General features: G+C 38.0%; 2 protein-coding genes across 8 annotated transcripts in view; one reads left to right on the forward strand and one right to left on the reverse strand.

Moving 5' to 3' along the window:
- MIGA1 (mitoguardin 1) overlaps positions 1–13,775 on the reverse strand; it is a 30,273-nt gene extending 16,498 nt beyond the window's left edge. For 2 of the 3 annotated variants that reach the window (XM_071565361.1, XM_071565359.1), the window contains exons 1-7: positions 13,624–13,775; positions 12,810–12,980; positions 11,223–11,400; positions 10,106–10,242; positions 9,716–9,842; positions 9,144–9,280; positions 8,276–8,399 (exon numbers count right to left, since the gene is read on the reverse strand). In XM_071565361.1, the coding sequence (XP_071421462.1) occupies positions 8,276–8,399; positions 9,144–9,280; positions 9,716–9,842; positions 10,106–10,242; positions 11,223–11,400; positions 12,810–12,908 (802 nt within the window). In that variant the 5' untranslated portion in view covers positions 12,909–12,980; positions 13,624–13,775. The remainder of the gene's footprint in view (positions 1–8,275; positions 8,400–9,143; positions 9,281–9,715; positions 9,843–10,105; positions 10,243–11,222; positions 11,401–12,809; positions 12,981–13,623) is intronic. The other variant, XM_071565360.1, reaches the window with a different exon arrangement.
- Positions 13,776–13,883: 108 nt separating this feature from the next.
- The window catches only part of USP33 (ubiquitin specific peptidase 33), a 35,557-nt gene continuing 23,910 nt past the window's right edge, over positions 13,884–25,530 (forward strand). For 2 of the 5 annotated variants that reach the window (XM_071565357.1, XM_071565353.1), the window contains exons 1-7: positions 13,884–14,268; positions 17,901–18,013; positions 18,728–18,820; positions 19,129–19,261; positions 20,310–20,363; positions 22,403–22,465; positions 24,770–24,922. In XM_071565357.1, coding sequence (XP_071421458.1) covers positions 19,181–19,261; positions 20,310–20,363; positions 22,403–22,465; positions 24,770–24,922 — 351 coding nt within the window. In that variant the 5' untranslated portion in view covers positions 13,884–14,268; positions 17,901–18,013; positions 18,728–18,820; positions 19,129–19,180. Of the gene's footprint in view, positions 14,269–14,440; positions 14,461–17,900; positions 18,014–18,727; positions 18,821–19,128; positions 19,262–20,309; positions 20,364–22,402; positions 22,466–24,769; positions 24,923–25,530 lie in introns of those variants that run through there. The other 3 variants (XM_071565358.1, XM_071565354.1, XM_071565356.1) reach the window with 3 other exon arrangements.

Raw genomic sequence — 25,530 nt, forward strand, 5'->3', positions numbered from 1 at the left:
ATGCATGAGTAACAACATATTAATACTTGAATCATAATGCAAGTAATGCAAGTAATGATTAGTGAGACCTGACCCTGGGAGATAGCCTAAATTATCTTCATTCTTTGTGATTCAAGTTTTGCTTTATTTTACCTTACTTTGATTTACCCCAGATAACTAATACACTGACTAGATGGTACCTTTAACTGCACCTGTTTGAGTATCTGCTAAAGGGTGCCAAGCTCTCTGGAAATATGCACACGTTTACCTTTAAATACTCACAGCATATCTGCATGTAGAACAAGGGCAGCTTTAAATAGCAGTGGGGAGAATAAAGCCTGGTGTGATCGACATGTGCTCTTGAATCAGCTACACTACAGCACTTGGCTCCAAACAAGATTATTAGGTAAGGTGGGACATGTGCACACACCAAATACCCTATAAAGAATTAGACAATTTACAGCAGTTTATCACAAACAAACAACTTCAACTCGAACCATAAAAAGGGAAATAAAACACATCTCCAACCCAGGTATTTTTTCAGTTTTAGAAATTAAATGCACAAATATATGCATAAGATAAAAATGACACACAAATAATAAATTTTACTCCCTCCACTGTTACTGTTCACAGAACCTTTTGCTATAACTTTCCACAAGAATAGATTTACTCCCACATACAGTTTTAACTTTGAAACATTTCAAGATGAAACAAAAAAATTCTAAGATATTAAAAGACCTTTAGCAATGAAATGCTTACATAAGCTACTTGAACCTCCCAGCTACAGGGTAAACAATTAAAAAAGCATCCCCAAACTATATGTTTGGTAAATAAATGTGTATAGCTGTAACGATGGGGTATGGCTAGTGTTAAATAACAAGTCCAAGAATGTTTCAGGCAAGCCTCTCTCAAAAGTAGACTGCAAAGCAAGAAGAAAATTTTTAGTAGAAGTTCTTAAACAGAAATTGGCCCTATGGGCCAAAACATGTCCTCGATCATCAGTTTATATAACCTCACACTGCCATATTCCAGCCAGAAAAATAAACACTTATCCCACTCTCATTCCTTGCCATCTGTCTGGTATGATTTTTCCTGCCTCTCCAGCATTTATACTCACAATGTATATAAACACATAAAGGTTAAGTGTATGTACATCTTTTTTAGTAAGAAAAAGCCTTTGTAAACTGTAACTTGTGTAGAATGCATCACAAGAATATGTGAGAGGAGAAATAAAAAAAGGAACTTCCTGCCTCTGGAAACCTGTTCCCACTTATCCAATAAATCACTCTTCAAAACAGAAACAAGTGGTTATTAAATCAAGCCCCGACGTATGGAGAAAATTATTTCCTTACACAAAGAAAAGGTAAATATGTACTTGCTTGACAGGTTTTAAAAAATGGAAAAGATATTGACCAGAGCTCAGCAGTAGAATGAATGGCCAAGGACAGAGCTGCAAAAGGAACACTCAAAATACATGCCTTGAAAGTAGTGTTAGTCACATGTGTTCCTGGTTGGGGGGAGAGTGATAAACATATGGATAACTAGTCCTACTTGAGTGCTACTGTGGGGCACTGCCTGCATAAACTACTGTACAGATGCTCCTTACTCATGGGAGGAATTGGAACAGCTTCCTCATATTTACTCCTTTTCATCAGGCATTTAAAACTGATGGCTAATGACCAAAGGAAAAAGAGGGAGAAAGTAATTAAGTCTGCCCAGGTAACTGGAATCAGGAAGCTCCTGCTAAGAAGAGATCTGGGGAAAGAGAATTGTAGCTGCTTACATGTTGTAAATAATCAGAAATAATAGAGACATATTTTAGGTTAGGAGGATTGAGCAGGAAAGAACAGCAACAGCTAACTTAAAGTCTGGGAGAGAAAATCATGTAGGTGGGTTGTCTCGGTTATAAAGCAGCCTTTAGAGACAAAAGAAAGACCAGCTTGTATTTCATTTGATGAGAAGCTCCTGAGAGAAAGGGACTGCTTAAGGAAGAGGAATAATCTGGTCAGAAAAAAGAGCAAAGGCAGTTTTTATAAATAACAGTTAAGTTCATGTCAAGGAAGTAAGCTTTAAATGGACAAGGCAAGACAAAACATGGCAGGAGTCAAGAAGTGAGACAGACAAGGGCTTAGACAGGAGTTTTGGTGTGGACAGAAAGAAGACAGGTCTCAGGAGTGCTATTTAAGGAAAAGGAATGAGGTATATAAATAGCCTACACAGTTGGATCTAGCAACAAAGCTGTTGGGCAAATGGTAACAAAGGTCCTCAAAAACCAGAAACAGACTTTCTGATCTTACTGGAGGTGTTCTTGTAACTTCCTATCCATACCATCCTCCTGCTCCGTGACCACACTAAGTGACCTTGAGTTCTCCAGTGCTGTTCACCCCACAGTACAACAGATAATCTTGAGCCTCTGCTGAAAAGATTTTAGCTTTTAACATGAACATACATTTCAGGTTATCAAATACCAACATAAAGATACAGATTATGAATATCAATATTGTTCAGCACCAGAAACTTCCCTGCATGTCCATGCAAAGCTATTCTGCATTTTTAGTAGAGTATTGCCAAAATTAGGAGCATTACTGAGAAAGCCAAGCACTATAATCTTTTCATAGACACTATGTTTGCAGAAATATTTTTGCTTACAGTCCTAAGTTGAACTTTTAACTACCAATCTTACTCTACTATCCAATAGGAGACCCAGGTGCTTTCTGATAAAGAATTTTGCAGAAGGCAATTTAGAAAGGAAGTGCTATTAATATTGGACAATATCCCTCTAAAGGAAAACCTTAAATATTATTGTTTAGGGAAGATATACTATCCAACTCAAACATCTGCACTCTGAGTGTGTGAGTAAACTCTACTGTAAGTCAGAAATAACAAGTTGCACCAGTAAGTTGCAATATGAGAGACCTCATGGTTTCAGCAGTTCCTGAATTTCAACAAACTGTAATAGCTAAAATTTATGTTCAAAACATGTATTAATTTCTACAAAATAGGATTAGAATAACTTTTCTGGGCTTTTCTTCAGACTTAGTAATGTTGTTATCTTTCTTTCATAAGAGCATTTCTGGAGATAAATGTATTTCCACACTTAAACAAAAAAAAAGCTGTTGTTTTCTTTTGTTTCAATTTCAAACCTGTTTCAGCCACTAGAAAAATGTTTAGTCCTTCTCCAAGAAACTAAGAAATCATTTAACATAAATTTATTGTCAAGGAAGACAAATCAAGCAGAAGTTGTCAAGGTATCATAAAAAGTTTCAAAATTTTGAAATTATTTTATAGTATGTACTACTAGAGCACATCTAAGTGATTGCTCATCTCCTCATTGAAGACTGAGAATTATAAACGGAAACACTTCTCGTGCATAAACACATAAAACATTATACACTCAAGATAAAATTTTTCCAGTTACATTTTTGAAGCAGGAAGGAAAATACAAGCTCTTGTTCTTAATCCATGGACAGTAAGACATATAGAAGTCTGTGTTAATAAAATAAATAAAAATGAGCTTTCAACACCTCCACTGATCTTCATTTTTTAAGAGCAGCTGGAGAAAAGGTTCCTAATATATAAATCAGTTTTCCAAACCCTTCTGTCACTAGGTTAAAGGCTGTGCTTATTCTCTCCAAAATGCCAGACATATCTCTGAGTGTGAGAAGAAAATTAAAAAAAGAAACAGACAAACCTTTCAACAAAATCATCCAACAACACAGACCTTTGTGAGATTTTACTGCAGTAGCTCAAACACTTCATTTGTTTTAAACTGTGTAATTGATATACAATAGAAAGTAAATATTTTAAAAATTAAAACATATGCATTGATTACATTTTAATATTGTCAAAAAGTTTAAGAGCCAGTGTACACAAGTCACCATTAGTCTGATTCCCAGCATTCCTTTTTAGAGTAGAAATCAAAATAATAATATGAAGTATTAGGAACTTAGTACAGACAAGGAGCCCTACAATTTGAGAATTTTCCCCTCTGACCTGCAATTCTGCTCGTAAGTAAAGCTATTGTTTCTCTCCCAACTCTTTACATTCCTTCCAAGTTTGCTTGACTAACGTTTCAGTCTGCTAGAAAATACCTACATAGGAAAAAAAAAAGGAGAACTTTCTCCAAGGACAGACTACAAAAAGTACTGGAAGCTTTTAACCCTCTACCCTTTACATTCATCACTCAGAAATAACAAGATGAATATTTTGTTTCACAGTTTTCTGCCAATTGCCTCTTTTCTGCTTGAGTGCAGCTTATACCTGCCTCAATAAAGGCTTCCCATGCTGATCCACAGTACTAAGAGGAACAGCATAAAAACAATCATACTCTAGCCCTACATATTTCTTTAAATTTCATGTCCAGAAATATTTTTCCTATAGAAATCCTATTTTAGCTTGCTGGTTTATATGATAATTCTGAAAGTCCAGTGGAGAATGCAACAACAGTGAGCATAATGGCATTCTATTATTTCATCTATTTAAAAGGCAAGTATTTTTCTGGGCTTTATTAGTCATTTATAACTCAACAACAGCTTATTGAAGTTAAAATTATTGTTTTCAATTACTTTTATTATTATTACTATTAACAGAATTCTACCCACAGGGAGAATATATATTTATTTATACCTATACCCTCTACATTGCTAAAAGCTGAATATTTAGAAATATCTGAAGGCAGAAGAGAACCACTGCAGACCTTATCAGAAAGAGTGATAAGCTACTGTATTCCAGCAGGCTCCCAGGTAACTCATTCCTGACTCTCCCATGTGGCACGTTACCATGATCTCCTCCAGAAAGCTGCTTCTCAAAGATGTTTGGCAAATTGTTTATCATGCAAACCAATTTGAAATAGTAAGTGGGATCACAAAATGAAAAGGAAGTCTGTGGTACGACTGATCAACGGCAGCACTAAGATCTCCATTTGAGTATGTAGAGAGAAACAATGATCTGGAAATAATAACGATTAAAGGTTTTGAGAAGGAGCAGCATCTGTGACTAGCAAACAAGCAGAGGAGAGAGAGGTTTCAGGAGCTCCAGAAGTCTGACAGAAGACTTTACAAAGAAAGCTGAAAATTAGAAATTGAGAGAATTTTTTATCTTTGTAAGTCTCCTTCCTGAACAAATTTGGAGTTCATTATAACCCAAACAGAAATAAGTGCTAGTCAGTCATTTATGTAGCACTTGGAAGCAATTGTCCAACTGTCAGAGCTCCATCTCCAGCTGTGGCTAATCATGAGCACTTCAGATAGAGAAAATGAAAACAAAATCCACAAACTGCATCTAACATTCTTGTGTACCAGAAAAAAAACCAAAACAAAACATTTTCTGATTACTGTTGTGGGTCAGCTTTTGAAACCCTGAAGCACAAGAGCTAGTTATGAGCATTCCAATGACAAGCTGCAAGTGTTATCATAGAACAGTTCGAGTTGGAAAGGAGTTTAAACATATTGTTCCAACCCCTGCCATGGACACCTTCTACCAGACCAGACTGCTCAAAGCCTCATCTAATCTGGCCCAGAACACACCCAGGGATGGGGCTCGTATCCCCCTCTGAAAGAAGAATGAAAAATCCCTCAAAACAGCATTAAAAAAATAATCTTCCTCTCAACACGTCAGATTCAACTTTTTGAGAACTTGTTTCATTTGAACAACTAGAAATTCAATCTAGTTATGACCCTGACAACATCTACAAATCCCCCAGCACCACATACCTCTTACATGTGTCAGAACTATTCAGAATAAATTAGTCACCTATCAGTATCTGAACTGACATACCCACCTTAAACCACGTATCAACTTGTTTTTCCAAAACAGATTAAATTTTATGGCTTGTTTTGAGCTGTCTACTATCACCATCTCTTCTGAAATATGAACAACAGGACTGAAGACAGAATTCTAAAACCATACAAAGCAAGATTGCATCTGCCCCTCTGCTGGTGCTGTCCTTTCCACATAGCCAAAGGTTAGCAATGGTCTTTTTTCTACAGCAATGTGCCAAGAACTTACACTGATTGTAATGCATAATTTTCCTAATATGTTCCAAAAATATTTCGTTATGATTTTTCTTTTAAAATATCTTACTTATATGTACAATCCATACTTGCCTGGTTCCATGTGATTTGTTAGACTGCAACCATTTAAACAGATAACTAAGATCTTCTTGCTAACCTTTGTTTTTCATTAATTCAATGCTTTTAATGCCCTAAATTAAAAATTTTTATCAACTTTCAGCTCCACAAATTATTTTATAATCAACTACATAGTTGTTAAAATTACAGCATTTGATCAAGTATCTTCTATAAAGAGTAAAATTTTCCCTTAAAGAGGACAGAAGTGCAAACAAATGTCAGTCAGCTAATTAGCATCATCTAATTTATGATGTATCAATTCACCAAACTGTAGATCTCTGAAAAACCTACAGTCCCAGAAAACCCACCTACTATGAAACCGTATCAACTGGCACTAAATAGACATTTCACTATTTCTTCTGTGTTAACAGCACTGCAAATTACCAACTATTTCACAGGCATGATGAGTTGGAGTCTGGGAGCTGTTTGTTTTTTAAGATTTGGAACTAAACTGGTAATTTTCCAATCATTTGGAACATTCTCACTTTCCAGGACTACTGAATAGTAAGTGATACATTAAGGTGCTTTCTTTGTCCAGCTTCTTTAAGGTTTAGGTGTAAATCATCCAGGAACAGATCTCAGCTGACTCTTTTGCCACCAATGATACTCATTCCTACAGAGCACAGGACCCTTCACTTCTGATTCTGTTAAGAACTGTAGTTTGTATTTTGCAGTAGGGTATTATTCTTAGTAAAGAATGCTGCACTATATTTCTTTTGACCACTGGGATTTCATCAGTTTCTTGGACTTGCCTATTCTTTTGACTCTTGAACCCTTCCATTACTGTTGTTAATATATCAAATATTGGACACAACTCTTCCAAGCAGCACAGCATTTCAAAGCAGATGATGTCCTGCTGTTCTCTAGAACATTTGGAAAAAGTAAACCATTCTTTAATGTATCACTTGCTGTACAAGTCATGAATTCAGGATAATGAAGAAAAGCCCCAAATCCTGAACACAGAAAACGGTATTCACTAAAACACTTCATTACTTGTTTTCCTCACTCATCTGGGCCAGCAAAATAATAACAAAGTAACAGATATCTACTGAAGAAATCACAGAATATTTCTATGCAGAACATTTGAAAGGAATGAAATTCTCAGAAAGTTCTTGGTAAACAAGAATCCAGTTATCTCACCTAAAAAAATTAAATATTCATTTAAATACTTGCAGAGTAACTAAGCAAAACAATAACTAAACACACTGAGCATCACGTTAAGTCCTTTGAATACCATTTTATTAATTTTTCTGTAAGACAGAAATTACAAATAAACATCTAATTTAATAGTGGATATATAATACAACTTTAGTTAGGGCTGAGGGTTTCAGATACTAAAATGAAACATTGAAATGCTTTTCTGCTTTAAGGATTACACTTACAGGTGTATGCAAGTATGTCAGAAAGTAGATCTGACCTAAATTTAATTCCCAGTTTGCTCAGAGGTGTGTTCAGTAGATGCAGGATAGCAGAAGGCTGAGAGAGGAGAGTGCTGCCACCTCGTGCCAGTCGAGCTGAAGCCCAACCAACAACGACTGACAAACTAACCCTGAACATGTTCTGCCCCTAAAAGTCTGACAGTCATTTGAGATCAGATGCTTCATCTCAAATGATGAAAGAGCACAATAGTATCAGTCTTTAAGAACTCTAAAGCAAATTCTTTAAATGAAAATAATCACACTATCTGTACTTAATCAGCATGTCTGGCAGTAACTACTCATGTTTGCCATTTTAACAGTTTCGTCACTCACTACTGTGATAAATTTCAATCACCAAGGATAAGAGCTTTGTTAAGGATTATTAAAATCAGATTAAGTCTTCCTAGTTTGGTTTTCATTTCTGGTAAAAAAACTATGACAAATTATACGAAGTTTGACAGTTCAAAAGATACATAAAACGTCTGAAACACTCTTATACACCCATACTATAAAAAGGGTCATTTAATCTTACTGCACAAATACTTAAAAACTGACAAGCTACAAGGAAAAGAATTTCCTTTCAATCCATTGTTATCTAAAGCACTTCATCAAACACTACATAATAATGTAAAGAACGTGATTTTTTTTCTGTTGTTTTACTGGTAAATATAATTCTGCTCTGTGGATAGTTGTTTCCTCCTCCAAGAACCATCATTAGAAGCAAAAGATATGTAAAATAGCAGCACTCACCAATATCATTAGCTAGAGCAGCAGGATCAGAGACTCCAAGGGTGGCTTCAAACTCCTCCTGAAGACGATAAGCTCTTTGAAGAAGAGATTCAAGCTTATGAATGAATTCAGCACTAATGATATCCTGCAAGAAGACATTAGAAGATTTTCTTTTCTTTTACAGTCAGTAAGATTCCTTTGTAAAATCTAAGGATATTAAGCCTTCAAAGAGCAAACTGTGCCACAATAATTTCCTACAAACAGCACTAGAGCAGTCAGATGAATATTTTGACAACCAAAATATACACGCCTTTCTAAACACACACATATTTTATTTAGGGAAATGAAAATAAAATTTAAATTTTAAAATACTTCTGAATTATCTGTGATGTTTCTTGCACTAGAAATGAAGCCCCACGTCTGTTTATTTCAAACTAATGTTAGCATTTGGTTCGTAAGAATGGAGGAAAACAAATACAGTTCAGGGACATTATTTCTGAATATGTACAAATTGATCATCTTTTCCAAGATCTTTGCTAATCAGTTACCCTCTCACATAATTGTAAAAGAGATGACCAAAGGGATTAGGTGTAGAGAAATCGTGTGCTTGGTAACTCCATAATACCATCTACAAGCAAACACTGATGCATCAGTGGCAATCATCAAAGAGTATATAAAGCTAATTCCTTCCCCATGCCCTCCTCCAAATAACCAACCAAAAAAATCAAAAGGAATGAAGTCACATGTCCTTTAAGTGCAATATCACTAAATTAGAAATTGAATTAATTCTCAAGTTTGGTAATGGAATTTGAATTTGAAAAGATTCATGTAATAAAACACAACAAATTGTAAGGGTAGCATCAGCAGATTATGGATTGAATATACTCACTTCTACACTTTCTTCTGCAATTGCATCTCCTGCTCCCAGCTTAATGGAACCACAAATTGCTTCATCTTCAGCTTGCCTGTTACGAAAGGTCAGTGCCTGCTCCCAGCGCCGCAGGGCTTCCTCAAACAGCTCCATACCTAGGGGAGAGCAGGGACACCTCCACTCCATCAAACAGCTTCATGTGCATTCACAGTTTAAAGACACAAGAAAATATACAGCTGAAATAAGCATGATTATCACAGAGATGTAAGTTTTTAAAACAACATCAATTCCAAGACTTTTTAATAAAATAAAGAAGTTCACAATGATTAAAGCAACAATGTTCAATGTATTTTTTCCATTTACTTCAAAAAATAATTTTAAGGACTACTACAACAAATACTGGAATTAAAATATTTTGCAAAGGTAACTTTAGATCAAGTATGATTTCAATATTTTATGGAAATGTTCTCAGACATATGCCAACAGGACACCTGAGAACACCACAATAATATTGTGTCACTTTACTATAAATCCAAGAAATTACTTACATGCATTGTAGGCAGATGCTCAATATTCTTACTGTGACTTACCCATCAAATATAAATTTTCAGGTGTAGTCACGGGAATATTGACAAGCTTAATGTCATCTTCATCTGCTTTATCCCAGGAATTAGAATTGGCACAAGCACAACTGTGACAAGAGGTGGCACTCTGAACCTTAAAAAAAACCCCACAGATTTTGAAGTGTTGTTAAAGAGAGCAGGAGAACATCCTTAAACCCACATTCCTGTCAGGTTACATTACACCCAAACCACCTGCCCAGAACCTGGTTTTACTCTGTGTAAGGACAATGGCTTCTCAGCATCTCTAAATACCTGTGCAGCTTGTTCAGGGAAGTTCCTTCACCTCAGTGAAACCTATAGATTCATATTCAATGTAAGTTAACAGATACTCAAGAGCCTTAGAACACATTTACTTACCGAGGTCAGGCTTTGAACTGAACCAGAGTATTTACTGAAAAGTCCTCCATTTGCATAGATACAAGACTGAGATCCTTTTTCCTTGGCAGAGCTCAGAGAAAGAGTCAAGTTTTGGCGACTACTGGAACAACTAGAACCTAAGAAAGACATATATTTTAAAGCTTCCACAAACTCAAAGCACTTTATCTTTTGTAATTCTAAAAAGAATTACATTTTTAAGAATTGCGTTTTTAATAAGATCCAGTTTAGAAGCAAACAATAATTATTCTTTTATTTACAGTTCTATGTGAGAAACTATGCATTAGAACAGTCACTTAGCCATAACAATAACTAGACATTTGAGCATAATTATTTTCCTAGTCTATAAAAAAATTAATCTGCATTTCTGAGTATTGAGAGACATCCACAAGAATGGCAAAACCCATTGTTAATATACTAGTGATAAAGAGAGTTTTAATACAAACTCATCATTAAAATTTCACCTTTGAGAACAAGACCAGCTTCTTTACAAGACACTAATTTTGTTCCTAATTTGGCAGTTTTAAAATTTAAAAATTAACAATTCAAACATACTCAGGTGTTCCATCCTGTGGAGATAGAGGGATGGAGCATCTCTCCTATGAGGAAAGGCTGAGAGAGTTGGGGCTGTTTAGCCTGGAGAAGAGAAGGCTCTGGGGACACCTTACTGTGTCCTTTCAGTACTCACAAGGGGCCTATCAGAAGGGCCTCATGCAGTAAGACAAGGGGGAATGGTTTTAAAAAACTAAAAGAGGGTTGATTTACATTAGATAGTGAGGAAGAAGCTTTTCACAATGAGGGTGCTAAAACACTGGAACAGGTTGCTCACAAGAGATCATGGATGGCCATCCATGGAAACATTGGAGGCCAAGTTAGATGGGGCTCTGATCAGCCTGGTCTAGCTGAAGATGTCCCTGCTCACTGAAGGGGGTTGGAGCGGCTGATCTTTAAAAGTCCCTTCCAACCCAAACTATTCTATGTTTTAAGGAAAATAGTTTGGTTACTACTACACACTCTTATGCATACCCATCCCCTCACATGCTTTTTCTTCCTCTACAAGAAAACAAAAAACATCCAACTTGGGGGTTCCATGATGTACCTTTTTCTGAAGCAGCTTCTTTGGTACACTCTAATACTAAATTATTTGGTTCCCATGGTGGCACTTTCTTGTTTTTCTTTCCACGTCTTCTTCTAAAGTGATGGGCCAGAAAAATCACAGATATTGCACTCACTGCTGTTACTGTGAAAAACTTCTTTAATCCAGGGGAAAGCTTTACCTGAAAATAAAAGAGAATTTTAAAGCATTCTAAATACAGAAAAAGTGTGAAAATAAGCAGATGCACCTAAGACTGGGAATATCTCATCCTCATTCTACTTTTATATGCAGAAAAAGAAAAGCATTTACAAGGAAATACGAATTACTTAACTTTTGCTGACCAGCAACTAATTTAATAAAAATAAAATACAGTCATATTAACAACATGGGTTCCAAAAGCAGAACATTTTTAGGCCTAATAATATCTATTTTAAAAATATTACAGGTATTCCTAGTTATAAACTTTTTTTAGTTATTCTTGTCAAAGATTCAGCATACACAGAATGCAAAAAATCTACTGGACTACATTTTGTAGAGGCAACTAGAAATTCTTTTTTGTCCTGTGTATTATGGTACCAGAATATATCTCACACTTCAAGAAATTTATTTCCTGAGGACAACAGCTGAAGCCTTAATATATTCTCCAGTAATTGTGACTTACTTCACTCTCTCTTTTACCACATATGTAGTTATAGACAACTAATACCTCTCTTCTCTGATTCTCTACACAGTTACAGCTCCTGCTCCCTGTCCTTGCCATGAAGGTGCTCTACTGACAAACCTTATGATTTCCTGCAGAAAAGGATTATCAGCTTCTCAACACTTCCAGATTTTCTCAACCTCAAAACTAAGATCATAAGGTACTCTTCACCCAGACTGAAGTGACTGCTATCTGTGTTTCTAGTGAAAACTTGCCTATAACATCAATGACAGAAAATAAAAACAAATTACTCCAGGGCCACCTGTAAAAGGAAATACTGTAACTGAGCCTTAAGAATTTCTTTGAAGAAAATCTTTCCATAAGTAGAACAGAAAGAAAACCAGCATAAAGAACTGAATGGGTGTAAAAACCAGCCTGCTTTTAAAGAATCACTGTCTTAAAGAATCTTGCTTCAGTCATTGTGGACCATACCCAACCAAATAAAAATGATTAAAAAACTAGAATAAAGATTTTTGGTTTTCATTAATGAACTAAACAGATTAATTTGGCAAGCAGTACTGGCAATCCAGAAAGTATTTCACACCCCATTCAATACTATTATTCAAAATTCAGTGACAGCTACATTTAATTTTTGAATATCTAAAAAATTCTACAGGAAAAGGATTTTGGTATTTGATGAGAATCATTGCACTGTTACAAAACGGAGACACCCTGACACTGCAAGTAAAGCACATGTATGATGATGCACTAAGCATTTATTTACACAAGAAGACAAAAAACCCCACTTATTTTAGTTCAGTATTGTAAACAAACTAAACACCAAGGTATTCTGTACAAATGTAATTCACATGAAACTCACAAGATCATGTACAACACTGAGATAAACCTCTAAACATATATCAACAGTATTCAGATACTGTATTTATTACCTGATTAAGAGAATAATACCAAGAGAGAGGAAGATGGAACACCCGCAGAGCTGCTGTCTTCAGAGAAAATCGTGTCTCAGTAACAGCTTCTTCTGACATGGCTCCTTCTCTCCCATAACCTCATTAAAAGAAACTATCTTGAAAACAATCACAGATGGTCTCCGAAACACTCTGTTAAATGAAGTTATAAGTTATGCAATAGAAGCCCAGGACAGTTTTCTTCTACCAGCTCGAATCTCTTACGTAACAGGTACATGACTTGTTTGATTGATACTTTTGAGTACAGGCAAGACTTAATGAGAAGACACGACTATTTCGGTTCAGCTCGGGTCGGGCTCGGTCCCTCCCTCCGTGTGTGCGGCCCCGCAGGTGCCACCGGGCTCGGAGCGCTCACTGCATCCTCCCAGTCACACACGCCAACAACCCTGCCTCTAAGATCACTACTGTCGGAAGAATATATTTGCCAGGGAACGGTTAAAATGTTTGACAGCAGCCAGAAAAAGTTTATCTCGCTCAGAGATTTTTGCAGACACACGGTTAAGAAACGAGCAGCACAGACTGACGTAATCTCTGCCCCGTCACTCCCTCAACGCGAACACAACGCGGAGGCTCCGCCGCGCCACTCCGGGGCAGAACCCCACTCCGCCCGGCCCCGCAGAGCCCTGCCTGGCCGGGCAGCGCCGGCCCCGCGGGCGGGCAGAGCCGGGGAGCGCCCCGCGTCCCTCAGCGTCGCCCCCGCAGCGCCCGGGCCGAGGCAGGCGCGCCGCTGCCTCCCCGTGCGCAGCCGGGTCCCTGCAGCTCCGCCCCGGGTTACCTGCCAAGCGCCGTGGCCGCGGGCAGCTCCCGGTGCTGCCGGAGACCGGAGGGATCCGCTTCCGGCACAGGGAGCAGCGGCCTCAGCCCTGCGGGCGGAGCCGCTGCCACGTGAGGGCGACCCTGCGCCGTCAGGAACCCGCGGCCGCCATCTTTGCACCGGGCAGCCTTCCGGCGTGCTGCGGGCGGCAGGCGAGGGGCGGGGGCAGAGCCTGGCGCCGCCATCTTTGTGCGGGGCAGCGCTCACGCACGGGCAGCCGAGGCGCTCGTCGCCGCCATCTTTGAGCGGGGCGCGACCCTCAGCCTGCGCCGCGGGAGCCGCGCCCGCCCGTGCGCGCGTGTGCGGGGCGGCCCCGGCGGAGCCGCAGCTCTGCCCTGCCCTACCTTGCCCTGCCCTGCCCTGCCCTGCCCTGCCTTGCCCTGCCTTGCCCTGCTCTGCCCTGCCTTGCCCTCCCCTGCCCTGCCCTGCCCTGCCCTGCTTTGCCTTGCCCTGCCTTGCCCTGCCTTGCCCTGCCCTGCTTTGCCCGGCCTCGCTACGGCGGCCGCCCCGCCCCACCCCTGCACGGGCGAGCGCTGTGTGCGACCCGCGGGGTGGCCGCGGCCCGGCTGAGCTCCGATCGCGGCGCGTCCTCCCGGCTGAGCTGCGGTAAGAGAGAGAGGGACAGCGGAGCGGGGCTCGGCCCGGGGCGGGCGGTGCCTGCGGGCGGTCTCGCAGCCCAGGGCGGGTCGGCCCGGGGGGAGCCGGCCCGGGGTCCCGGCGGGGCTCGGCCCGTGCGGGGGGTGTGGGGCAGGACCGGCCCCCGCAGGTCCCGCTGGAGCTGCGACCGCGGTATCGCAGGTACTACGCAATTCCTAAATACAGTAATTTACCCATTAATTACTCTGTTCGCCCCCTGAGTTATCCATGCGCAGGGATCGAGTAGGGTGGAACGGGCTGGGGAGAAGAGTTCGGGGTATCACCCAGTGGAAAATCACTGTGGGCTTCTGCGCTGAGGCTGAGCCCGAGTTAGGAAAATCCTCTTAGAAACACAGAGGTCAGCTAATGGCTTTCATAGTTGGGATTTAAAGTGGTGGACGAAGGAAATGAAAGGATGGCCTGTGTACCCTGATAGGCAATATGAAAAATACCTAACTCTGTAAAGAAAGTATATTATCAACTCAAGTATTTTCTTTAAATGGCCTTTCTCTCTGGAAACTTATACTTTTTGGCAAAAAAAAAAAATCTAATCGAAGTGAATTAAAAAAATTGTGTCTTGCTGGAGTGAGTAGCTCTTGGTGCATGAAGAGGAGAGCCAGGTGTATTTTACCAGCTTACTAAACATGCTTGTCATTTACTTGTAAATTACTAGGTTTTATGCTGAATAGATAAATTTTCAACCAGAGTTGGGTTTGGTGGTGTTGTTTTTTCAAGAAAATGGGATGCTCTTGTTCAGAGTTGATAGACAAAAAAAGGGTAGAAATAGGGATGGGAGATGAAATTCAAAACCATCTATTGATCCCCAGAGTATAAAAGAACGTAAGAAATTGGGAAAATCATCCCTAATTTCACACACTAAGAAGACTAGTTTCAAGTTTGGTAACAATTTTATTTCTGTATGTTGTTTTGCTGGAGTAATTTGTGTAAAATGTATAAAGAGCAACACAGCTCTTTACAAAAATATTTATCTTACAAACCTGAATATGTCAAAGGCTGTAGCTTCAGTGGACTTGTACAGTTTGGAGTGAGTGCTTGTGGGTTTTTTCCTGAAGTGTGAAGAGTATCAATATGGTAAATAATTACTGAAGTTTCAGAGCTCTTTAGTATTCCTAGGAATTAAGTGTTCAGGTACAAAATTGCACCATGTGTCACTCTTCCTTTGTTGTTGTTAAAAAAAAAAGTTAAATGAAATTGTTCCAGTGCTTCACTATTAAAATAACTGTGAGTGCAACTAAGAAGCCTGAACTTAGAGGTTAATGGTTTGATATGCTGTTTTTCAGAGCTGTACAGGCAAGATAGTAAAAGCCTGTAACAAAGACACACTTGCTCCTTCATATAATTGGTGTCTTCAGAATAATCCTTTTATTCTTAAAGTCTTTTATTAGCATTCCCTTACTGAACTCTGTAAAATGATCTGATAAAATAGCTCCAGATGTAGGACATCAAGGGAATATATAATAAATATATTTGCTTATTGCATCATCTGTCAAAGTGTTAACTGCTGAAACTAGGCAGATGAAACCATGAATTAAAAATTTTTTTAAAGGAATTCAACATCTATTTTATTTCTTTAGGAGATACTGGGCTCCCTGTATCAGCCTGCAATAATTTTCAAGATCAGTTGAATTCTCTTAGTGTTTGGTGGGGTTTTTCTGTGTGTAATAGGTCTTCCCTGGTAGGCACCACACAAGTCTGTGATGCTGTGGAATTCTGCTGAATGATAAATAGGTTGCTGGTCATGGTGCTCTGAATTATGGTTCATATTTCTCTGATGGCTCATGTGAGCAATTTTTTTTGGTCAATGAAAAGACTAAACAGGAACACAAAAAAACCCAAGACTAGACTCCAAAATAATTTATTCTTTGAAGTATGACTCTATGCATGCCCTAAGCAAAAAAGGTCTTTCTTTGGAACATGAAATAGTTGACATTTTTGGATGATGTAGTGTAATGCATTGAGACAGGTGGACTAAGACAGACCTTTCAGTGGAAGCAGTGGAGAGCTGAAAACAGACTGTGAAGTTCTCTCCCAGATATATGAGAAACATTTATTGAGAAGCTTCTTGCATGAATACGATCACAAACAATTAGAGTGAAAACAGGCTGAGAGCTGGGGCTGTTCAGCCTGGAGAAGACTCCAGGCAGACCTTACAGCACCTTCCAGTGCCTAAAGGGGCTCAAAGAGAATTGGAGCAGGACTTTTCTCAAGGGTCTGCAGTGATACAACAAGCAGGGATGACTCTTAAACTAAAGAGGGCAGGGTTAGATTGGGTATTAGGAAGAAAACTGTTCCTTGTGAGAGTAGTGAGGTGCTGGAACAGGTTGCTTAGAGAGGTTGTTGACACCCCATCCCTGGAAGAGTTCAAGGCCAGGCTGGATGGGGCCCTGAGCAACCTGATCGGGTGAGTGTCATCCCTGCCTGTGGCAGAGGGGTTGGAACTTTAAGGTCCCTTTCAACCTAAACCATTCTATTGTTCCCTGGTATTGCCAGAGTGATGGAGATACGCTCCAGCTTTGGAACCAGAGTGTAAAATGCAATGCAAGAGAAGTTACAAAAGGAGGTTTTGTTTTGGTTTGTTTGTTTTTTAATTACTGAAAGTGCAAAGAAACAACTTTTGGGTAGGGTCAAGACAGTGCAGAGGGGGGTGAAAGAGCAGATGTGATAATGGGCTGCAGCAGCAGAGGAAGATAAGCAATCCCTTCAGGTAGAGTGGGAAGGGCAGTGAGGGAGGGAGGGGCTACCCTGAGGACTTAGGTGATGGTTGACTCATCGTTTTGAAATTAATTTTACAGTTTTAGACTTTAACATAAAATTATACTAAATGTGTTACTGCAGCGAGGTATATTAAGCTACCAATATCATGGCAGCACAGTGAGTTACCACAGTGCTGCAAGATGGAAGGTGTGTAAGAATTTTGGTAACAAGAGGTGAAAGAAAGGCCATTCAGCTTTGCTCTTATAATGACTTGTGAAGAGTCTATAGCATTAACTAGACTTTCACGGGGAATGCTCTCCATATGGACAGGAAGAGGGGACATGAGTTTGAATGTGCTTTGGTCTTTTTGATGATTATTAGAAAAAGGGAGTTTCAGACTGCACCAAGAACAGAAACTGGCATGAGTGGAATGCCTGGGCTTGGGTTTGTTCAGGACTGCAAGTTTGGAGTTGTGCAGTTCCAGGTGTGAATAGTTACATACATTAAATGCAAATCTGGCCGCTTGAGGTGAAGTTTCCGTTCATTGCTTTGTATTACTTGGAATAATACATTCAGAAAGTTTCTTCCATAAAAAAAAATTGACCTACACCTTTACTAATCTGTTATATCAGTCTTTCTGAAGCATTTGTATTGTCAGCCTTAATTCACACTGAATTTATTTAAGGTTCCCAGGGCTTTCTTTGAAACTCATTTGTCCTTTTCAACATTTTAACAGACCTTGCAAAGTGAGCAAGATGTAACCTACCTTCATGTTTCCATTTCTGTGCTAAAAAGGAACTTAACAGTTCAAAGAGGAATTGGTAATGTGCCTGAAGTTCAGGAGGTTTGGCCTGAAAAACTGTTTTCTTATTTGAATTGTCTTTCAGTAATAGTGCATGCAGATTACAGACAAAGCCTTTGATGACCAGAGTGAGCTGAAATGACCCTTGAGTCAAAGGGATCCTGTTGCAAGACAAGGGAAGTAAAAATCAAGTCAGAGGTAATAAACTGAAAGTTTACTAGGAAGTGTGTTTGAGATATCCACTAGGCAGGGTTTGTTGTCCCCCATGCTGTCAAAGCTATTTAATATTCAAAGGAGTGACTGGTTGTGTAGTGGAAGGAACAAACCTAAAGCTGCCAAAGCACAGGCAGAGTGGAAAGAGATGTTGGTAACAGTGCTAGAGGCTGCAGGCAGATCAAGGAGTGGGCATCACTGAGTTAGGATGCAAGTTTAGTTGCAAGTTCTTGATAAAGGAGTGCTCGATTGCACAGATAATAATTAGGCAAAGGAAATTAAGGATTTCTTGGCCTTTGGAGGGATTGAGGCATCAATAGTAATTGTTTGTGACAAAACTGGGGCAAAGTTATTGGATGGTTCCTATCTCTGTGAGTCAGTTGGAGTATTTATATAAAAACAACGTGACAGTTTCTTTTTTTATTGTGCTTCTGTAAAACATCATAACTTTCTATGCAACCATCAAAATGATAGTGACAAAGTGATTGTAGTTAGCAGTCTTTATGTCTGGTAAGTTTCTGTGTCTGCCTCAAAGACCTTGGATGGGCAGAGAGAACAACATAAAAGCTTGCTGAGTATTCAGTGCTATGTATGAGTTACAAGTTTCAGTTTGCTTTTGATATATAATATGTCTGAATCTAGAATGTGTTTGTAAATAAATAAAACCAAGATAAAGTTTCCTTATCTTCTGATAACCAGGTCCTGTGCTCCTGCAGTTCAGCCTCCACAACTTCAGCAGTGTTGCAAAGATCCCTTCCCAGAATGTACAGGCTGAGCCACCATCAGTTCTAGGTAGGCTTGAAAACAGTAATTTTTCTCTTCAGGGTGCCATGGTAGAGCCCAGGAAGTTAAATAATTAATCCAGGTCAGTTCCTTTCAAAATTCTGTTAGTTTATGGCCTAGAAGTCATCAGATTTAATTTTAGAAGTCAGCAGGGTTTAGTTTGGACTATTGGAGTACTGTTAATAAAGTTACTTATAGTAACTTACTGTAATAAGGCACATTGGTTTAAAAGTAATACATATGTTGCATAGTAGATATCTAATGTTGCTCCCTACTGTAAGGAATTGGGTTTTACTCATTCTTACTTCTTTTGACAGGTGATTCCCTGGTGTTGAAAATTCCAACTACAGGATCCCAGAAAACACAGAAATGTCGTCTCCTGGCAGCAACTGCCCACACTTGGAATCAGTTGGGGAGATAACAAAAGAGGAATTGATACAGAAGTCTCATGTGAGTTGTAGTAATTTACTTTCTTCCTATCACTGTTAACCAATCAGTTATTTTAGGTACATATTATAGTCTATTATTATAATGTGCATTTTAGTGTTAAGCATGGGTAAAATCTTCCCTACTGGAATAGTAAGGTTTAAACAAAGTATGGGAAGAATTATGGACTTGATGAGGCAGAGAAACTATTTTTCAGCACTTAATACTTAAAGAGTACCTTTTTTTTCAAAGTAAGTGATGCTTTAATGGAAACATTGTTTAAAAGAGTTAGCATAGCACCAAGCTGAACTTTATTTTCATTCCCATTGTAAAATTTAGTTATTTGGAATGAGAATGTGATATAGGACAACTGATTTGACTTCAAGTAGGAACTGTAACAAAGAAATTTATAATTGAATTTACTTTGGTAACAATTCTTTTTTTGATAGAGAAGCCACAGTTCGAGAAACTACTTGTACCTGAATTCTTGGTTTCAAGCTAGTACTAGTAAATGAAACAAAGAACTATCTTGTAACCATTTTAGAACCTGTAAGGTGATGAGAAGCCAAACGTTTTCTGTCCATGGTGCTAAATTTCTTTATTTGAGAGTGTCACAGTTAATTTGCCCCTAAGGGGTACAGCATTTTCCTAATGTTCCATCTTTTTTGAGTAAACTTTTGCAGGTAATTTCTGCAAGTAGGAATATGCAGTTATTACCTGTTGTTCTGTCAGTTTCATTTATTTTACATTAAATTTAAAGGAAAGACAAATTTAGAAGATTATTATAATAATGCCAAACGATACATGTTTATGCCTTATTTACAAGAACAACGTTTTGGTTGAAGATGAAAACTCAGAGAGAGATCCAGGGTTTTAGTAGAAAAATATGCTGATCCTGAGATTATTTGAAGCAAAATGAAAATTAGGTTGGTTATCAACATTTTTTTTTATCTTAAAATTACTCATCTTGTATGAAGCTTTGCAGGATTTTATTCTCATTTTGTCTTGAAGTTGTGGTTTACTGGTGTAAGTCAGGGAAATAATACTTTGCCTTTGTGTTTAATGTCAACAGGGCACTTGTCAGGACTGCAAAGTCAGAGGACCCAACCTTTGGGCGTGCTTAGAGGTGAGTTCTGTTGTTCCACAGCAGGGTCCTTTTCTAGTAATTGGTAAATAAACTTGATAGTATTTTTTTGAAGAAACATCTATAATGAAGTTGTTGAAATTAGTTTATTTAAGTTATTATTTAAAAGCAACATTCTTCTGCAGTTTTTTATTTTTAAAACTATTTACCCTCTGTGAGGTACATAGTTAGCATATGAGTGTGTTTCTTCTTGGGTTATGATACTTTTTAGCTCATAAGTTTTGGAAGATTTTTTGATTTTTTCCCTGGGTCTATAGAGCTAAAAAAACAACATTATCCTTGAATTAATTGTTGGTTTTTATAAGCCTCTTTTTGCATTTGGAGTAATAACATCTAGCAGTAAATGCTTACTTTTTACAGAATAATAGATACTCTGACTTTTTTATTCCTAAACAAAACAAAGACAAAAGACTTGTTTAGAAACTTCTAGAAGCTTGTATAAACATTGATCTTGTTTGTACAAATTTCATACAGTCTTTACCCTGGATATAGTTGTGTTAAATAAGCTTTTGCCTTACCCTTCTCGCTGTTTACAAAAAAATGTAATTTTCACTGTATTAAAAAAAAAAAAACAACAAAGGAAAAAACTCCAAAAATGTTGCTTCTGATTGATCTATGATATCAACTGGATAGCATGTATCTAATTCAGTTTTTAAATTGTCTTGTGAGTTCTTGGGACTTACAGCAGTTTCCAGAGATTGAAATTTTGCCCTGTAGGTTTGACTTCATTCCGTGGCAACTTTTCTTTCAGTGCTGTCAGGAATATCTCTAGGCTAAGATGCCAACCTTTAGGTGTATGTATGAGTATTTTTTAAAATTCAATTCAATAGTGTCCTTTTAAGTGGATTATGGCAATAAGATCAGATAATTTTGCTCCTGTCAATAATAGATAGAGATGAAGGGAGAAAGAAACAGTGTGTAATGTCCTTTGTTAGATGGCTTGAAGTTTAATTACATATAAAAACCCTTTTGGGAGTAGGAAGAGGTGTTCAGGGATGCATCAACCTGGCAGGTGGGGAAAATGCTATCAAGCTTAAAACATGTTTTTTATTTCTCACATAGAGCTCTTAGACTGTTACTGAAAAACTAAGTAGCATACCAACATTCCATAGTAGAGTCTTGTATTTGCAGTAGGACACTTAGGGTCACGCTGTCATGTTTCTCCTCTTGGATGACTTGGCATCTTGTCTTCACCTTTTTCACTAGAAAGACCTGGTGAGATACCAGCATGTTAACTACCTGTAACTTAACTAATATCTGTGGTTATTTAATGTAGAAAATTGACCATTTTCAGTGCCTATTTCATTGTGTAAATTAATGTGCTTGGAGAGTTATACAGATAACCTGCTGTCCCTCCTGTGTGGTTGTCTTGACTCATGCAAATGAGGAATTAATGAAAATTACTTGAAGGTTTGCAGCTGCAAGATTCTAAACTCAGCCGAGTGTATGTTGTTGGGATGAGCATGATTAAAATCAACAGTTGTTTTGCATGTTATAACTAGAATGTAGTTTCTTCTCTGTGTAGTGCTGGAAACTCTTATTTAATGGTGATGCAATAATTAGTTGTGAAGTAATAATCTGATAAATGGGCACTGCAGATAGAGGCATACAGGGGTTTTTGTATAAACATGTCATGTTCTGAGGCTGTGCCATTCAGTATTTTACCATTTAGACCCTGAATTAACTTTGTATTTTCTGTAATGATCCTTACCAAATCACAAATTGTAAGAAATATATGTTGACAGTAATATTAAAAAATACATAATAATGGCCAAAAATAGATTCAAAACACAAATGTCTAACACTGCCCATCAGTAAGAGAATTTAAGTCTTACAGCGTTATTTTTTGCTTTAGGTGATACTTATTTTAATGCTTACTGTGCATGTCTCTTGGTTTGTGTAGGACTCTGTAAGTTTGAAATTTGAGTGAATTTGAAAGAGACTGGCAGTATGTTTGTATCCTGTAAACTACTTGATGCCACATTTTAATTCTGTGTCCTTCTTCATATCTTTCTCAACAGAACAGATGTACATATGTTGGCTGTGGTGAATCCCATGTTGATCACAGTACCACCCATTCCCAGGTACGTGTATTTGCTGATAATACAGTTCCTTGAAGCAGTGAAGTAAAGTTAGAGAAATTTAATGAAGTTAATAACCTGTGTTATATAACTCTATGGAAGCTTGATTAGCTGTGTTTCATTTTCATCTTCTAGAAGCAGGTCTAATTTAGGAGTGTGTAAGTTCACAGTCCTTTTGCAGTTGCATAATAATTAGTGCAATTCTGATGTTATTATGCTCCTCTAAAGAGCATGGTGAAAATTTTAAAAAATAACAATTACTGGTGATTTTCAAGATCCATGGTCAAAAGACTCTTTCGCTACCTCAGCTTCTGTGTAGTACTTCACTACTCCAGTCTAACTTTTTAGGACTGTTGGGTGCCTGATGGGTAAGAGGAGGGAAGTTGGATTAATGAAAATGAGAGCTGAAGAAGTGTAAGATAGGAAGTATAAATTCCCAGAAACAGGCGCTTTGTTTCTGCATTATCCTCCCTGTTTTGGTGGCTACAGGTGAAGCTTTCATAGATTGAGCCAAGCATATCCTTTCCAGCCACGTCCTGCTCATGGATCCAGCTTGGCAGGAGCAATGGCATGTGGGCACTCTGCTCCCCAACATGCCACGTTTGGTTGGGCAGCTTCAGAGCGTTGGTTTGGGTCCTAAACTCACTGTGTGTTATGTGCACACGTGTGTGCAAATGGAACACTTGCCAAAATGAAGCAAATTAGGAATACTGGGAACAGAGGGATGGCAGTTTTATTAACATGGCATTTCAGAGTTGCTGGGTTTGTGATTAAATGAAATTCTTGCCATCAATTTCCAGTTAGTCTGTCAGAAAACACATCTAAGGTTCCACACTGAATAATTTTTGATCCCTAAAATTGCTAAAAAAATGCTTGTTGAATATTAAAATGAACAAATAGTGTATACTGGAGTTTTACAAGTAGTGTGTGGTGTTATGTCTGCATTTTGTCACCACTTCTGATTTTTTCCTTTGGAGCAGGACCTTGAGGAAAGAGTGTAGTTACACAAATCAATAGTTTGTTAATATATATCCATATAAATACTTCAGAGGTTTTTTTGTCATCTCCTTAAGCTGAATCACAGTTCTAAAACCTTTAAAACAGATTCAGAAATAAGTTGTTTCTAGTGGCAGTTGGGGAACAGATGGTCCCTGAATTTGTTGCCTACAATTTTATACCTCTTGGCTTTTTATGGCAGTTTATTCTGCTTTACATGCTGTTTTAGCAATGTTATGTACTTGCCAGGTAAGAGAGAGAGTTGCCTGCTGTCAGTGACATCCTTGTCTTGATTTTCTTGTTACTTAATTTTAATTTGTGGATAGTAAGCCCTCTTCTGAATTCTTCTTCAGTAAAATTATCAATAAACTCACTAAAATGAGAGAAGCAAGGTTGACAGAAATCAATTTCTGTGTGCTCCAGTTCCCACGAGCCTGTGCTGCAAATAGTCATGTTCATTGTGTTCACTTCAAAAAAATTATTAAGCTGTTACTCTGGAGACTTGTAATTATTTATGTATCTGAAACTGCAGAATCAAGCATATTCTCAGGTTTAAAAATGTTTATTTGGTATTCTGGTATTTTTAATAGGGGGGAGCCTCTTAATGAAATTGTGCCCACACTTTACATTAAAAACATTGTTCTTGTACAAGGCTTTATTAAATGAAGGGGAGAGGAAATTGGGCATCCTGCAGCAGTTGTAGTAAGGAGGTTAAATAAAAAAAGATTAAGATTTGAACAAAAAATACTCTTCATCTGTCAAATTCCTATTTTGCTTCACGGTGTGAAGCTGTCAACAAAAGAACTAATTGTAACTTTGCTTTGATATGAGTGTCTCTTACTGTAACAGAACTAAAAATTTTATCTTGCTCTTCAGATTGATTGCAAATAGCCTGAATTTCTTACAGCAAAACTAGAAATCAACACTGTCCTGCACATTGTAGAGGAGGTGGCTCCCATTATGACCAGTTACAGACATTTCTGGAAAACTGGTTCACTGTGAATTGTAACACTTCTGACAAGAGGTTTTCTTCTTACTTTTGTACTTCCAGAGAGGTGTACCACATATGACAGTGTCTTAGATTCTGATTGTACCTTGTTGCTAATTTGAATGCTTTTTACTAAAAATGAGTGTTGAATAGTTTGTGCAAAAATTTCAGTGATTGAATTGCTATTTTTGATACTCTAACATACATATTCATTTCACTGTTGAAAGACCTAGAATTTCAATACATCTTTTCTAGTTTGCATGTAGCAGTATTTAATTATTCCAAATTTCTGAATCACAGTTTTGGTTTTTGTTCTGTTTTAGGAGACAAAACACTGTTTAACTGTCAACCTTACTACGCTACGTGTCTGGTGTTATGCCTGTAGTAAGGAAGTATTCCTGGATAGAAAATTAGGATCTCATTCTCCACTACCGAGTGCAAGATTGTCTCACCAAGCACAAGAAAACAGTGTGCAGGTATTTTATAACCCAATGAAACAAAGGCAGCTGTAGGTTTGCAGTAAATGCTATGTTTTCTCTCAAGAGAAAGACTGACTTTTTCTCCATTCATGTGGCTAAACTTTGTGTGAATTTCTCTCCATTTTCATAAGACTTCTTTCAAGAGACATTATCTTCTTGTGGTTACATTTGTCTTTACTGGCATCAGTGCTGTTCACTGATAGTATCTTTTCTAGAGAAGTGTTGTCTTGGAGAACATTATGCTGTGATTTCTTATTTATAATTGTTTGGAATGGTACATGTATCTGAAAAGAAGTGATATTTTTTATTGCATATTTAATGTAGTCACATACAATGACAGGTAACTTGGTTTAAATGGTCACAGCAGAAGTACAGTATTCCTAAATTTGTTTTGCTTGAGACATAGAGCAGTAGAAAAGAGTCCATGGTGCACAGGTTGGACAGAAAGATGGGCAGTTTTGCAATGTATGTAAAGAGGAAATATCCTTTAATATTTTCACTTTGAAGTGTAGTATTTATTATGAACATAATCTGATCATTTTCTCATAAAATGCCAGCAGCTCAATTACAATAGTACCATTGGATTTTTTTTTTAAATTTCAGTT

This window comes from Pithys albifrons, chromosome 10, assembly GCF_047495875.1.
Source record: "Pithys albifrons albifrons isolate INPA30051 chromosome 10, PitAlb_v1, whole genome shotgun sequence".
NCBI lineage: Eukaryota > Metazoa > Chordata > Aves > Passeriformes > Thamnophilidae > Pithys > Pithys albifrons.